Source organism: Ixodes scapularis, unplaced genomic scaffold (genome assembly GCF_016920785.2).
Source record: "Ixodes scapularis isolate PalLabHiFi unplaced genomic scaffold, ASM1692078v2 PGA_scaffold2__306_contigs__length_199485367, whole genome shotgun sequence".
Classification (NCBI taxonomy): domain Eukaryota; kingdom Metazoa; phylum Arthropoda; class Arachnida; order Ixodida; family Ixodidae; genus Ixodes; species Ixodes scapularis.
In genome coordinates, this window is record NW_024609857.1 from 30,816,796 (window position 1) to 30,832,584 (window position 15,789).

The 15,789-nt window shown below is 46.3% G+C and overlaps 1 protein-coding gene across 3 annotated transcripts in view; it reads right to left on the bottom strand.

The window, feature by feature from the left end:
* LOC8050822 (kynureninase) overlaps positions 1-15,789 on the bottom strand; it is a 59,692-nt gene that overhangs the window by 17,436 nt on the left and 26,467 nt on the right. For 2 of the 3 annotated variants that reach the window (XM_040210077.3, XM_040210072.3), the window contains exons 2-3: positions 6,805-7,005; positions 2,514-2,637 (exon numbers count right to left, since the gene is read on the bottom strand). In XM_040210077.3, the coding sequence (XP_040066011.2) occupies positions 2,514-2,637; positions 6,805-6,967 (287 nt within the window). In that variant the 5' untranslated portion in view covers positions 6,968-7,005. Of the gene's footprint in view, positions 1-2,513; positions 2,638-6,804; positions 7,006-12,553; positions 12,648-15,789 lie in introns of those variants that run through there. The other variant, XM_029983246.4, reaches the window with a different exon arrangement.

Sequence of the window (15,789 nt, forward strand, 5' to 3'; positions counted from 1 at the left end):
AGCCTTCAGCACGCGATCGTTGCCTTCTACCGTGCTTCGGCTGGGCGTCGTGCACGCTCGAAAGCTCGCGAGACGCCGATACTTCCCTGCCGTTATCATGATCAAACGCGAAAAGTGGAATAGTCCGTGCGTAAATACGAGGGAAACTACGGACGGGAGAGGGAACCGAAAGAAGTTGGGGAAACGAGGTTTTGACCGCTGCGGCGAAATTTGAATAAGTTAATTGCAGAGGCTTAACGAAGAATGTGTTTCCTAAATGTTCAGTTATGTTTTGGCGTTTGTGCCTCGAGTGTGCGCATGCAGTCGGAGAAAAACCGGGACTTCGAGATAGCTCTTCTCGCGCAGCGGTGAAAGCTGGAACTACGGTGGGTGTCCGGAAGGGGTGTTGTGCTACCTTTCCTGTCTCTGCGACTCGGAATGAATCTCGGAGGAATCGGGAGAGGTGGCGCAACTGTCCTTTCGGACGCCAATCGCACTTCGAGCTTTCGCCGCTTGGTGTCGTCTTTATATGAGAAAATGGTAGAGAGCCTAGGTTTAAGAGAGGGGGCAACTCAAACAATGAAGAACGTTAGCAATTTAATGGCGGACGCCCCTTGCGCAAATTGGTCGCAAGTGCGCATGCGTTGCGTATTTGTGTGGCGAGGAGGAGAGCGTGTCGACAGGCGGAGACACTTGCAAACGATCAAACGCTCTCGTCCTTTTCCAGAATTACCCGAGCATCAAGGAGAATGCTTGGTGTTCCACGCGCCGCACGTGCTGGCCTCGTCAGTAGTAACTTTTCTAAAGCAAATGCCTAAAACAAATTGCGTCTTGCGCGCGCGTTCGTCAACGTTTTATTTTGGTTATTTGCTTCGAATCTTTTATACGGGAAAGGCGGGCGCGTGGGGCGCGTTGAACACCAATCCCTGCATTTTTCTTGATGCCTGGGTAATTGAGCAATTAGCGGCGAGATGTTTTGGTGGCGCCCTCCTATGGTTCCCCCTTGTGACGTCATTACCTTGTGAACAACAAGTTCGATGGTGTTTGTAAATAGCATGGTGGAAGCCTGAAATCATTGCGCTCTCAAAGAAACACTGCCAACACCGTCGAAATTAAAGTTCTTTCATTCCTCTTATTTCCGTCGATGGTATACCCTTTCCGACGTCATAGTCAGCTCTTGGGCCAATCGTGGAAGGTCGACCACAGCGACGCTTTCGGTCGCGCACGTCGCCAAGAGGTCTATTGAAAACGCGGCATTTAAATTACGTGACCCCCGATCGAATAGTTGGGAACACTCTCAAATCTAGCCACACCAGGTTACAGCGCTGCCCTCTCAATATTTTGCTTATAAATGCGGCTAGACTTCGAGGCTGCAAGGTCGTGACGTGAGCCAAATTTTCCTTAAAACTGTTTTTCAGTGGATTTTTTTTCTTCTTTTGAACGTGTAAAATTTTAACGCGTAGGATTCCTTCTGCGAAAAATAAGAAACACCATCCTTGAAATGTTGAACGACGAGGGCGCAGACTACAAAGTCGGGCCAACAGTTATCTTTAATGCTCCTAGCGAGACACTGCGCAACGTGTCATTAAAACCAGTAAAGAAGGAAAACAGGTCGTCAAAAGTGAGCGATGAGTCTGTCGTTGCGCAATCGCTTTTTTCCTTTAATTGATTTAGCTGTAACGTTAACCGCACTATACGCTTTTTTTTTTTTCTTCTTTTCGTAGTTTGATGGAGTGCGGCTGTACCGTTCTCGAGAGGAGCACCAAACCTATGTCGGTCGTCTGGCTACCGCCCATGGGGTCTGTGCAGGCATCCGCGTCTTTCAATTTTCGCAAGGACCCGGAAATCCACCACGAAAATGCACATGCGATGAAAATTTTCTCTCTATCGTACGGTCGCCCATTTCCTCCGGCAGCCTCGGGAACGATGCCAATGAGCGCGTGCACAGACGATTCGCGCAAAACAAATTCCTGCGCATGCGCAGTGCCCACCAGCTCCTATCAAGAGCAATCCACTGTTACGCACACTGCGTGACACTGTTAGCGCGAACGCAGGTTTTTTCGCATTTAACTTCGAAAGGGCGGGTATCAAAATTTGCCACTTATAGCGTCCAAGGCGCACCATCGCGGTGTTCGTCACGTTTCCGTACGTGGTCTGTCATCGCATGAACCAATCATAAGCAGAAAAGGCCGAGTGACTCGCGCTTTTAACGTTGCTCTATCGATCCCACTACCTCGTGGCGTCGGCTGAGTCTAACCGAAAACTTTCCACCACGAGTATATACTTTTTATCGCAGTTGTTCTTTACTGAGAAAAAAAAAAAAAAATAACCGGCGATGGCTTGTTCGCACTAACAGTGTCGAGGAGGGGATACGTCTCGCAATGACCCCTTAAATCGCAATGGCGGAAAAAAAATATTTTTTTGCCACCAGTGAACATTTGTAACGTACAATGCTTGCACAAGATGAACGCCTGGGGCGGAGGCGTTTCATTTATGATACCTGAGAAGAAGGCAAGTTTTGACGGCGGTCTTACAGTGTGGCCCAGTTGTTGAGGATCTTGTTCACGTGAAGCTCGGTCGCCTTGGGCATAAGTCCCAGAGAATGTCCGACGAGGTAGACGCAGCTCTGATCCGGATCCTTGATGAACGACGGGTCGACTGCCGAAAGAAGCAAGCGTGGGCGCTTTTTGGCGTGTTTTTAACGCACACTGGACCGTTGCTTTGGGCAAACAACAAACTGTGGCGTGTGTGCGTGTTTGTCTGTGTTTGCGCGTGATTGCGCTTCCTTGAATCGCTTTTCAAGGCGACGAACACACGCCTGCTGGTCTGTCAAGACCTAACCTCACATTTGGCTGCGATTTCGTAAACATTGGAGCGGGTGGCACCACTTTCAACTCTTTGTCACAGAGAACACGGGGAGCATGAACACGGGGCGCGCGCCCTGCTATGAGGCTGAGCCAATGAGCTTCGCTGTTCCACCGGGCCAAGATGAAATGATGGGAGATCTCGGTTACCACAACAACCTAAGAATTTTATATAGGGTGTCTTTTCTTTGTCTTTCTTCGAGGCTTTGCAGATTTGTTTTTTAGAAAAGCCGTGAAAGCTACTCTAGTGCGGTCTGGGCACTGGCTGTATAACTAACCGTCACAATTAGTCGGTTAACTAACAAAAATGTATGAACTACCTTCTTAATTATTGAAGATAAAGATATATGGCTCCGATCCGAAACTTGCAGAGCGTCATCAAAAACCACTAAATAAGTAAATTTTATAAAGATTTGGGGCCCGTGGGAAGCGCTGGGACCTCGCGCGCGACCGGCGCAAGGCTTGTAATGCAACAACGCACCCGCATGTTTTAGAGCGCAGCTCTTAGGGGCCCGTTTCCGGCTTGAGCGGCGTCGGCGTCGCCGTCGACGTCGGCGTAACCGCGAGGTCACGTGACCCCCCGAGGTCACGTGACCCAGCCGAGCACGTGACCCCTGAGGTCACATGACCCCCAGGTCACGTGACCCCCAGGTCACGTGACCCCCGAGGTCACGTGACCCGCAAAGGTCACGTGAGCCCCTGAGGTCACGTGACCCCCTGAAGTCACGTGACCCCCTTGAGGTCACGTGACCTCAAGGAGTCACCTATCCCTCAGTACGCTTCCATCTTCCTCCTCAAGAGCTGCGCTCTAACCGGCGTTACAGGGAATTGTACACGGCTTTCATTTCTTTTTCTTTTTTGTATTATTTGAGTTTTTGCATTGTCAGCATTGCACCGGTTGCACAAGAGGCAACTTTAGCGCCAATGTCGCGCGTTTCCCCTGCGCCTCAAACCTTTCCCAAATTTAGTAATTTACTGGTTTTCAATGACGCTCAACGAGTTTCTAATTGAAATCATAGGTTTATTTCAACACATTAAAAGTCAATTACCAAATTAATTACCCCCCGGGGGCCTAAAGTGCCTAGATAAGGGTTTCCCACAAGTAGCGACATTCTTTGAAGCGCCGACTGCGTGACGGTGCAGGTTTTAGGAAGCGAATAGCGGCACACCGCAGAGGTTTGAGCTGAATGTCGCCGTTTTGTTCCAGTGGAATGCGCCTTGTCATTCGTATTGGTTGTCGTTACTTGTAAAAGAAGTATCAAGGAACTTACCCGGGCCGGATATTTCACTTGCGCTGACCGCGCGCACTACTCTAACTTTCACGGATTTTCTTTTTCTTTTTAAAAAGTTTGTAAGTTTTAGAAAAAAAAAAAAAAAAGCACCCTGTATAAGGTTTTTTCAAACATTTTATATAACTGAGCACCTCTAAGGGGTGTCTGAAAAAGGTAAACCCAAAATTTTAGGAAAAAAAGAACGTGCGAGTAAAAAGAAAATAGTAAAGTCCAGAAACACAAAACTGCGGGGGTTGATTTGTTTTTTGAGATTGCGGATCCTGTTCAATGCTGTGTAGGAGTCGCTTGTTTGGTGCAGGGTGATGACTCGATCATGCAGTGAACAGGTGCATCTTATCCGGTGATTAAAGCAACGAGTTTTGCTGCATTCTATACTACACGTGTCCTGTCATTTTATGACTATTCATTTTTACAGTACAGCGTTTCACCCCCCCCCCCCCCCCCCCCCCGGTTCGTGACAGCTGTGATACACCACTCAGTGTGTGTTGCATCGGTCTCAGTGCTACGCCCTTTGCACCAAATTGAGCCACGAACAATCTGCGACTTCTTGTGTCCAAACTCATATTTTTTTGCTAAGAATCGCACCACACCCGCATTAAGACAAAGCAAAAAAGAAAAAAAAAAAAAAAGATTTTAATCTTGGTTTGTTTTAATATTTAGAGAAGTGGAGGGAAATAAAAAAAAATACTCCAAATATGTATTTCACAAAGTTTCTACTCACCGTGTAGTTCGTTTCATCTTAGCTCATCTTTCTACACAGTGAGTTTCTACTCACCGTGTAGTTCGTTTCATCTTAGCTCGTTTCACCAAAGTTGGGAGGTCGATGTCACGAAAACTTGGACACGGAAGTGACGTCACAGCGCCGCTTTCTGCCGAGAAGTGCGCATGCGCGTCCTTTTTTTTTTTTTCTGCTCATTTTAACGCGACACGTTCCTGTCTGATTGAAGCGGCGAGAGACGCCGCTCCGGCAGCCCCGATTCCAGAACCTTCAATCATCGCTCTGGACAGCGGCTGAGCGGCCGAGCTCGCTTGCTCTGCGCGGCACGGGAAGTTCACGCGACTCGGCGAAGCGTTAAAAACAATCGAGCGCAATCCCCCAGGCTGCGCGGAGGGCTGCACATTGGCCTACTCCGAGCCTCGTACCATTGCGCACGTTGAGCTTCACCGCATTACACCGGAGTGGTAAGAGCAGCGCTGACATGGGGAAGCGCTTGAGTTATCGCGATTGGCTCGGGAATTCGGCGCACTACTATTGCAGGTTGACCTAATTTGGTCTCGACTGCAAGTTTACCTCTAAACTAAAAAAAAAAAAAAAAAATAAAAAAAAAACTGTCAGAGAAAAGGGGAGAAAAACGCGGGTTTAGAGAAAAAATCGTAAGGGTGCAGGCGAGCTGGTGAATATTAACCATGTTGAATTAACCTGAGACTGGGTAGAGAAGAAACATCAAAACGTAGAAGGGACAGAAAATAGACAGGACGACGTCTCATTTAGAGACGTCGCCCTGTCTATTTTCTGTCATATCTACGTTTTCATGTTTCTTCTCTACCCCAGTCTCAGGTTAATTCAGCGAGTTTAGATTTGAATAAATAGAGTAGTTCCCGTAGAGCAATCAATGGAAAGGGCTGCGAACTTTGACTCAACTCTGGTTCCAACGCCGCTAAAGCGCATTGTCACTTTTAATGCACAAATGTAGGTTTTCATAAGATTTCTGCATCGTTGCTTTTGAAGTTTATGATATTAGAATGTTAAGTTCGGTAGGTTCATAAAACTTGGTGGGACGTATTTTTACTGATGGACGTTTGAGCGGATATGCAGGTTTTTGCATTTTACGAGAATTATATTTACAGGCTAAATAAACTACCGAGTGTAAAAGGAAGAGGGGAGAGAAGCTAAGAATCTCAACTGAAGTGCTGCGTGATTGCTTCATGTTCCGACCATTTTTCTGATATTGATTTTAAATGCAACCCTACTCTGATCTCAGCCTCATTTTTAAAAAGACTGCTGCGTGTTATTTCTGCGTCCTACGTATTCTTATTACAAAATATAATAAGTGACCTGCTCCAGTATCAGAAACCCTCAATCATTACTAACTACAGACTCATTTAGCCATGCAATTTCTTCCTTTCGTTCTTTTCTTTTTATTTCAAATGACCTGTAAACAGACTTTTTTGCATCTGCTCCAAAAGTGTCAGTGCCTGTTCCTAACCAATATTCTGTCTGCTACAAAACTTGCTACAAAAAGTGAAATGCCGCTTTAACACTGCAATATTTTGCTTTGTTTCTCTCGTTTTTTTTTTATGATTTTACCACCAAAACCTTAGCGGGTTTTGGTGGTAAACTTTGGGAGAACACTTATAAGACATTCTGTTCTGACTTGGGCTGTAGGGGAGAGGAAGGTTTCCGTTTTTTTTTTTTTTTTCGAGATGACGCGTGCCGAAAATTAAAGAGAAAAAAACGAGGTAAAAGCAGATGTGCATGTTCGCCCAGCAGTATACACTTTCCATAAAAGCGTTTGAGGGCGCGTTCATTGCTGTGAATGTGTGTTATGCACGCGCACTTTCTGCCTGGCCCACGGTGTGGCCTGGCCGCAATTGCGAGCCAGCGCTGGTTGGATTGTGATTCAGCACACGTGGACTGCGATTTTCGGAAAGAGTGGAAGCGTCTGTACCTGTATCCAGGTCGGCCATCTTGGGCATGCTGAAGCGATCTCGGTAACTCCTCAGCGGGTCAACGCTGTCCAGGCAGCGAGCGAAGTCTGCGCTGTTGACCGGCACGCCAAAGTGCGCAGCCATGTCGAGCAGTTCCTGCTTGGGTGAGCGCTTCGAGGCCATGTCTCTTTTTCGGTGGGTCAGCCTGGACGCCTCGGGAACTGCCGAAGCAAAGGACGTGGAAACCCTCTTTGACCACTCGCTCACATTTGACACCGGCACATTGCAGCGCGCTACGAGGGAAACAGCGTACTCCGTTTCGAGCGCAACAGATCCGATGCAGCCAGTGAATTCGGCGCCAAAAGTGTACCGTCACTGCACTCGTCACATTTTTGCGTTTTTACTATGATCACGTGACTAGTTACCAATCGCGCACAGCACCTCCTAAACAGCTTTCAGCTCCCGGACGTGGCATGACGTCACGTCCGGGAGGCCGGCACGGCTGCTGATTGGATGCGAGTGCCGCGGTCAGCGTTCGTGTGAGACTATGATAGGAAACGAGCCCCACGCGAACGCTGACGAGCCACTCGCATCCAATCAGCGCCCGTACCGGCCTCCCGGATGTGACGTCATGTCACGTGACGCGCAGGTTTGAAAGCTGTCTAGGAAACGGAGTATGCAGATATTATAGACCTTCACAAAAATCGCCTCCTGCGCGCTGCCATCTTTGTCTGCTGGGCTGTGGAACGCCTTCTGAGCATACGCTGTTGCTCAGCTGTGCGGTATATCAGACGCTGCGCATGCGACCACAGTTCAGTGACTCAGCATTTCTCGCCCTGATGATAAGCGAGGGAATGTGGTTCCACAGTCTTAATCAAGGCGATCTGTCTCATTCAACGTCGTTTCTGTAACGAAATGAAGGAGCTTTATCGCGGGGAGCGTGATCGGACGTCAGCTTACGGATTTTGAGTGCGGCGGCTGAGATGTACCGTGAATGAGACAAATGGGGGAAAGCAAACAAAGCATGTGTTTGCGGCGACGGCGCATATTTTCCAGTAAATCGTCTCTCGTCAAATCTTTTATCAAAGCTGCACGGGTTGCTTGCTTTTATTTTTCTTCTTTTTTTTTTTATTGTCTGCCGTCGGATTGCTCATTGTCCCGTGACGGGGTTGAATTACTTGAAAGCCCGTACGCCTAAGTGCAAAGTAAAAAAAAAGAAAAAGAAAAAGAAAGAACAGTCCCGCGTTAATAGTACAGTCACAGCGGTAGCTGCGACACGTCACGTCACGTCCAAGTCGTTGGGCATCGGTGTCGCAAGCACCCCGGGGGTGTACGGTGTTCTAGCGCGAAAACAAAAGCGTTCGGAACAAAATAGGCGTGAGACCATTTTGTTTCGTCTTTGTTCCGGAGCGCGTGAAAGCGCATCTCCCGGCACGAGCTCTTGGCATGCGTTATTGAGTGCTACAAAAACAATTTGTTATCGCTTTTTTGGGGGGGATGGGGGGGGGGGGGGGAGGGGGAGGGGAGGGGAGGGGATTGGTGGCCGAGTGGGCTAGCGCACACCAACTCGGAGCAAGTGGAGCTAAAGCTCGCGCTGCAGAACCAAAGATCCTGGGCTCAATCCCCACCCCTGCCCGTTTCGATCTGGATAAACATCGTAGCGGCGTGCGGTCGTGTATAGCGGTTGTAGTGCACTGGCTAAATTTCTCATCTACAGCTGGAAGACTCTTCGCACGTCGAGGCAGACAAAGTTCTAGGCTGTACAAACATACACACAACCCAATTTTTCAATTGTTTTTCTCCACAGCGCGTGCAGTGGACATTGGGTTACTACAAATACCCTAAGTATAAAGCGGGGTGTTAACCCTGTGTCGTAGCTCTCAATATCTAATTATTATTATGCAATTTGTTTTGTAAGCGATAACCTTTCCGAAGTGTAGGCCTGACCGTTTGTCCTGTCCCCTTTCCATGCACTAAATAAATAAGAAAAAATTTCATCGTTCCCACTCTGGTGAAGAAGGAAGACCAGCGAAGTTGCACTATGGTAGGAGTGAAGTAATGGCCGGCCGAAAGTCGGCAAGCCAAAGTGGAAAGGCTCGAAAGGTTACCGCCATCTATGAACGACAGCGGCAACTAGACAACCGGCAAGCCGGTTGTCTGGTCGCAGCCGTCGCTCATAGATGGCGGTAGCTGTTCTGTGTCATCAGGTTATTTGAGGACGATCACGATCCTGGGGAAACTAACCCTCAAAAACTCCGCTGTAAAAAAAAGAAAAAAAAAATGGCTTATACATCTCCGCTTTGCCCGTGGCGGAGGCCGATCTTTTTCGAGGATTTGACAAAATCGACGACAGAGTCCTTCAGCTACAACATCCATCCACATCAACAACGGACGTCGTTTACATTGGTGTAAAGAGCCCGCAACAGATAACGCTGTAAAATATTACGGAAAATAGCTAAGCAATTGTGTTGCGTACGTGAAACATTTTAGCCTCACAAACGTTTAGCGATACTCTGGTGGCGTTCTACAGATGGTTTAACGGTTCCTAGAATGAAGCGATACTGTAACGCTAATCGGGCCGATAAACCTAGTCACATCGGCTGTCATATAGTAGTGGTCTCGCTGCTGAGTGTGTGTGTACCTTCGGCAGCACGCATTTCGCACCGTCGAATTTATTATCCCGCGGGCAAGAACGTAGCAACGAATGTCCACCAGCATGGTACCATGACGTCACGGGCAAACTAATTTCCGACCCGGCAGCCACCTGGTGACTGGTAGAACTCCATTGCCGGCGCTCTCTCCCCGACGTGCATCTATATACTATCACGATCGATAAGAGTGTGTGAACACCGCTCCGTGTGCACGGCCCGCATAGACTAGCCCTGTATACAGTTGTTCAGCTCGCGTAGAGTTCCCCCCGCACGCGTAGAGTTCCTGTATATAGCTATGGTAGGATATCGAGCATATCGAGGAACTCTACGCACGCGGTACTATCAGTGGCCCCTGTCGAATGATCCGTAAAGCTTAGACCATTGCGCTTGTTGCGCTGCCCTTTACTTCCGGGTCGTCTGCATGTACCGACCGTGGCCATCGCAATTTGTAATAAGGCATCGATAATACCGCGGGCGAAAATTTTGGCCAACGGACGTGGCCAGCTTGACAGCCCGTGAACTACTCCATGGACTTACACGTCAGGCGAAAGCCGTGGCCACGCTCCAGTTCGCCATTTTCGAGCCCAACCGACGTTGGGGCGCTATACTTGTGTGCTTGGCTCTCGATCGGTTCGCTCCAACGTATGGCTGTTTTATTTTGAATCAGTATTTATGCTGTCTCGTTTTTTTTTTTTTTTCAGGAACTACAGTAAGTTAGTTCCAAATTACCTCGTCAATTATTCCTCCCTACGCGCGGCGACACCAGCCCGTTCATACTAAGGTCCCATGATACATTCTTTTTACGAGTAAAGACAACCAATACAAATGACGAAGCACATTCCGCTGGAACAAAATGGCGGCATTCAGTTGAGTCTTCTGCTGTGCTCCGCCATTCGCATCCTAAAACCTGCACCGTCACGCAGTCGGCGCTGTAAAGAATGTCGCTACTTGTAGGAAACCCTTATCCGGGAACTTTAGTTGATACTCATCGCGTAAGCTCGGTGCGTACTTTTTTTTATTATTTTTAGTTCTGTTTTGTTTTTGGAGCGAGGCGCGATTGGGGGAGGGGGGGGGGGGGGGACAACGTTTAATTTTTAGCTGACGAACTTTCGGTAGAATTTACGGGTTAGCAAGCGTAGACAGGTGGTCAAGGCTTTGCAGAATGCCATCGTCACATGAGACCCTCTGGAGTGCACCTGTGTTTTCTAGGAATATTGTACGTTGGAATGTAAAATGAGCTAAAGCCTTTGGTCCGAGATGTTAGAATTAGGGAACTTTAAAATAGTCAGAGTGCAGGCGAGCTGGTGTAAGTTGAACATGATTGTAAACCTGAGACTGGGGCAGAAAAGAGAACACAACAGAAGGTAGAAAAAGAGGAGGCAACGTCTCAATGAGACGAGACGTTGCCTCCTCTTTTTCTACCTTCTGTTGTGTTCTCTTTTCTGCCCCAGTCTCAGGTTTACAATCATGTAGGGAACTTTATTTTTATTTATTGGCTTTTGTTTTGATCATACGTCAATTTGTCGATTGAGATGGTTTGCTCTAGGCGATACTCTTTATGTGACATTATTGACCCGTGCATGCCGCGCGAGCCTCAACGTAGCTCTTTCCTCATTGAGCCAGCACCTTCGTTAAACGGACAACTTCGAGGAAGCCGGTTGGTTAGCGGCCCAGCGTTAGGCGGCTATCCGCGAATAGTAAGCTAGCTCGTTTTGAAATAATAGATTTACATTCAATTGATTGGTCCGTCTTTACACTGCCGAGACCCCAGTATCTATCATCGTATCAGTACATAAAAATCAACAAAAGGCAACAGTCAACAAACTCGCTTTTTCATACGTAAAATTACGCTTATTTGAAGTCACCAATTAAAGCTTCAATTTATTCGCTTCATGTTTTAGAAAGAAAGGCAGGGAAAATAAGCTGCTCAGCGTGCGGCATAAAACGCCCCTGTCTCGCTGCAATTTTTTGAAAATTTTAGTAGTACCTTGAAAGCCTTGGAACAGGTCATTATACAAGGAATAGGTCGCTCATACTGGTAAAACAATAAAAAAAAAAAAAACATAAAGGCTCATGAACAACAAAACATAAAAGCATTAACAAAACACGAATAACAAAAAAAAAAAAAAAAAAAGTTCAAGCACACTTACATTCAATGAATGAAAGGAAAACTCGAACCAAAAAATAATACGAAGCCCGACGTTTCAAGGCCAGTTCGACCCCTTGTTCACGGGTGACGCGGGTAAAGCGTTCCATTCAGTTATTGGAAAAGGTATGGAAGAGTTAGCATAAGAAGTGTGGATGCATATATATCGGGGGTTGTATTTTACAGCTGTTATCTAATCTCGGAGAAAATGAAGTGGGAGGAAGAAAGAGTTTATTTCTAATTGTTGGGCTATGGTGCTGAGTCTTGTTAATCAGTGTCAAACGAAATATTTTTCGCCTTAACGGAAGTTCAGGAAGATTCGCTCGTTTGCGTAATTCAGACCGCTTGTGTAAAAAAAATAATTGGAATAAATTCATTGTAACGCTCTTTGTTGGACACTTTCTAGGTCGTCTCTAAGATAATGTACGTTGTCACGGAGACCAAATGGATGCAACATGTTCTAGTTTTGATCGTACTAATGATAGATGTGCAATTCGCTTTACATGAGGGTGGGTGGGGGTGGGAGGGGCAATTTTTCAGTTCTGTCGCAGAAAACCAAGTGTGATGTTTGCCTTAGCAACAATGTGATTGACGTGGGTGATCCATGTTAAATCGCTGGTTATATGAAGACCGAGATATTTATAAGACGATGATGAACCAAATGTAATGTCGTTAGTGATGTAGTTAAAAGAAAACGGTGACGAAAGATGTGAGGAAATGAGTACATTGCATTTCTTTAGGTTTATTGACATCCGCCAATTATCACACCAATGTGCATTATGTCGCATTATGGTGTTGACCAGGACCGGATCAGCACCATAACTTTATGGGCAAGCAGCTAGTTCAAGAGCTTGTGTCACGAGGTCAAAGCTACTAACTGTTATTTAGAAACCCGTACCCGTATTATCGCAACTTCAAGGACAGCGCTCTTTTCTATAAGTAAACGTTTCAAGTCAAAGCAAGAATCCCTACCTCTCAAAGTCGGGAGCCTGCCGTGGGTGTTCACTGCCGAGTTGCGTTCACAAACTATATATTTTGACGGGTTTTCTTTTTTTTCTTTTTTCTTTCAGGGTAATACAAAAACAAAAACCTTGACGGATGTGGTTGCTTAGAGCATTGAACGGCACAACATCCGACGATTTTTTCTAACCAGAAAACCTGAAAAGTAACAAAAAAACAGGTTGGTACACAAAATCACATGTGGCCTTGCATGCGCGCGCGTGGGGAGTGGGATGGATAAAACGGCCCGCGGCCGCAATCATTGCATCCGATCTCGAGCTCAAATCTCAGAGTGCCCTGCCGAACTTTACGGGCTACGGGCCGTTCGTCGAAATACAATTCGTAGCAGGGCAATTGGTCGCGTAGGACAATTCGTCATACGGCTATTCGTCGCTAGGGCATAGTCGAAAACTGTTTTTTTTTTTAAATATATTTTTAGGAAAGCTTAGAACGAACTTTTCAAGGCTTACTGCTTGCCGGAATTCGGGAAAGGGGGGGGGGGGAGGGGAGGGGGAGGGCATGGAACATGTATGTATAACAGATAAAGTTCAGAAGCCTACAAAGAAAAGTTAGAACACCGCCTTGTTGTCCGCGTTCTTTTGGAGTTTCGCAAACGTCCGAGGCTTTTCTTCTAAACGTGCATGCTGTGTTGTATCCTGGAGTTCGATCCTTTGTTCGGTTTCTATACTCCATTCATCCTTGAGCTGACAGTGCACGGGAGGCTGCGTGTTCGCCGGGCCAATCTTATTACTCAAGGCCGACAGTTTGAGTGGTTCAGCCAGCGTGCTTTTAATAGGGTAACGAATCGTCATCTGGACCAATTGCCCTATTACGAATTGCCCTATGCGACGAGTTGCCCTGCTACGAATTGTTTTTCGGCGAATAGTCCTACAGCCGAACTTTACGCTGCGCTCGTTTCTAACCCTTTGGTGGCTAGGCCTTCCCAAAGCTGCCCATTTTGGCCACCAACCGCGCTTACTAGCAGACCGAAGCTGTTAATTACTGTGTAGCTATCATTCTAAATAATAAAAACGAGATTGCGCTAAAAAAAAAAATTCTAGATACAAATGTAAATCCACTAGCAATGCTCACATGTCAGCGCTGTTCCACTGCGCCCGATGGCTTCCAGTGCAGCTAAATATGTTTCTATGCCGTATGTTATTTATAAACTACTTTCTAGATAATTAAACATGTTTGTATCATTTTTTTTTTTTACGACGGTATTTTAACGCGCAATGCTCGGCCCGACCCGATTGCCTCCAGCGGTGACGTCACAGGAGGAGCGCTGCGGCCTTGGCTCGAGGTGGTGCTGCCTCGGTGCTCGTCAGACGTGACGTCACACGCCACCTGCCAACAATGGTGTCACATTGTTCCAATATATTGTTCATTTTCAGCAAGACCGGTTTTTAGATAGCCAAATGCGGTTATAGCAGAAGCTAATGTTTCGCGGCGTTCTAATTGTGACGCCAGGAAAATAAATAATGCGGATTGTATCTCTTCTCCCTTCCTCTTGTATCTCGAGGGGGTGATGGCGCCTATGCTTCTTTCACTGCTGCAGGCCACCGCCGTTTCTTAGTACGAACGCGTGGCATGCGACATGGCAATTTGCTCCGTCACGTGCCCCACACAGTCTCTACTTTTCTACGAATAGATCTACATTCAAAGATCGAGGCACCCGTGCCGTGACGTGACCTCCTGGCTCATGTCCACGTGTCACACCTTGGATCAGTATTAGATAACTTACTTTAAAAAAATAATTCGTTACACTTGCAGTTCCCTAAAAAAAAAAAAAAAAAAAAAGGAAGAAACTAGCCAAGTTACCGTTACAGTTACCAGATTGAAAAAGAATTCGTTACAGTTACTTTCTAAAAGTAATTTCCAATTACTTCGCCATAAAAAAAAAAACCCTGGGGAAAATTCGAAAACACTTTTCCCCCCAAGTTTATTATATGAAGTGCAAAAAAGTACAGGTTTTTACTTCATATTGTAACTAGGCAACAGTTGCTTCTCGAAATTGTTGTCTGATAGCTTTCCTCATTTGGTGGCGAGCACATCCCCGCCCTTGTTAAAGAAGCGTTGAACTGGCGCTCGGAATGGAATGGCCGGGTTGCGTCCCATGAACAGGTCTTTGGTCCAAGTGTAGGCGCTGAGGCTACAAAATGCTGTTGCCTCCGAAGTTTCATTTTTCCCCCACTGCTCCTCACTGATATACCCAGAACGTTCGAGCAAAATTAAAAAAGAAAAACAAAATGTTGAATTTATTAAAGAAAAAAACAGTGATGTAGAAAACCCGAGACTGTGGTAAAAGCAGGGAAACTTGGTCGAAGAAGAAAGACATCAACCTTCACGGTTGATGTGATAAATAAAAAAAAAAAAAAAAGTGTTCGATCATAAAGTAGTAAGGCGTGCGTAAAGATAACTTTTTTTTTTTTTTATAACATTTATACTTGGCTCTTGGATATATATACGGGTCGTGACTCGCAAGAACCAACGTATTCACAAGTTGGAGCAATGCCAACTCTTCACTCGAAATGTCGTAAAACATAATTTGGAAAATGCAAGAAATATCTAGAGTGTACTCTTTCAACAATACCTTTTTCCTTCAGAAACTGAAAAGTAAGGACAAAACTAACGTCATTCCTTTCATCGTTACTTTAAAAAATTTAATAGAACTACACTTACAAGTTACACTTCAAAAAAGTGACGTTCGTTACACCTAAAAGTTACTCTAAGGGTTCCGGAAGGTTTACGACCTCTGAGCGGCAGCGCTCCGTCTGTGTGCTCTTGTTGAAAAGTCACTGTATATTATCTCTGTCTTTCGTCGTTGGTATCGCACTGATTTTTTTGTTTGTTTGTTTGCGTGTGTGTGTATGTGTGTGTGTGTGTGAGAGAGAGAGAGAGAGATCATGTTTAAAGGAGCTGTGCAACGATATTCAATTGGAATGTTTTTCTCTCTACACGAGCTTACTGGCACACCTGGGACTCAAGGATACTCACACGCAACGCCATTGGCCAAGAAACTCCTTTGTTGCGGTGTAATTTCAAGGACAAAAGCGATCATTTTCATTCAATCTCTCCTTTGCAAAATTTGATGACGTAACTCGGGGATCGCAGTACACCCAAGTGACGATATTTGAATGCGGTTCATAGATTGGACCCGAGCATTGCGTGGGCACTCGACTTGGGCTCGTGATAATTGCTAGCTCGAG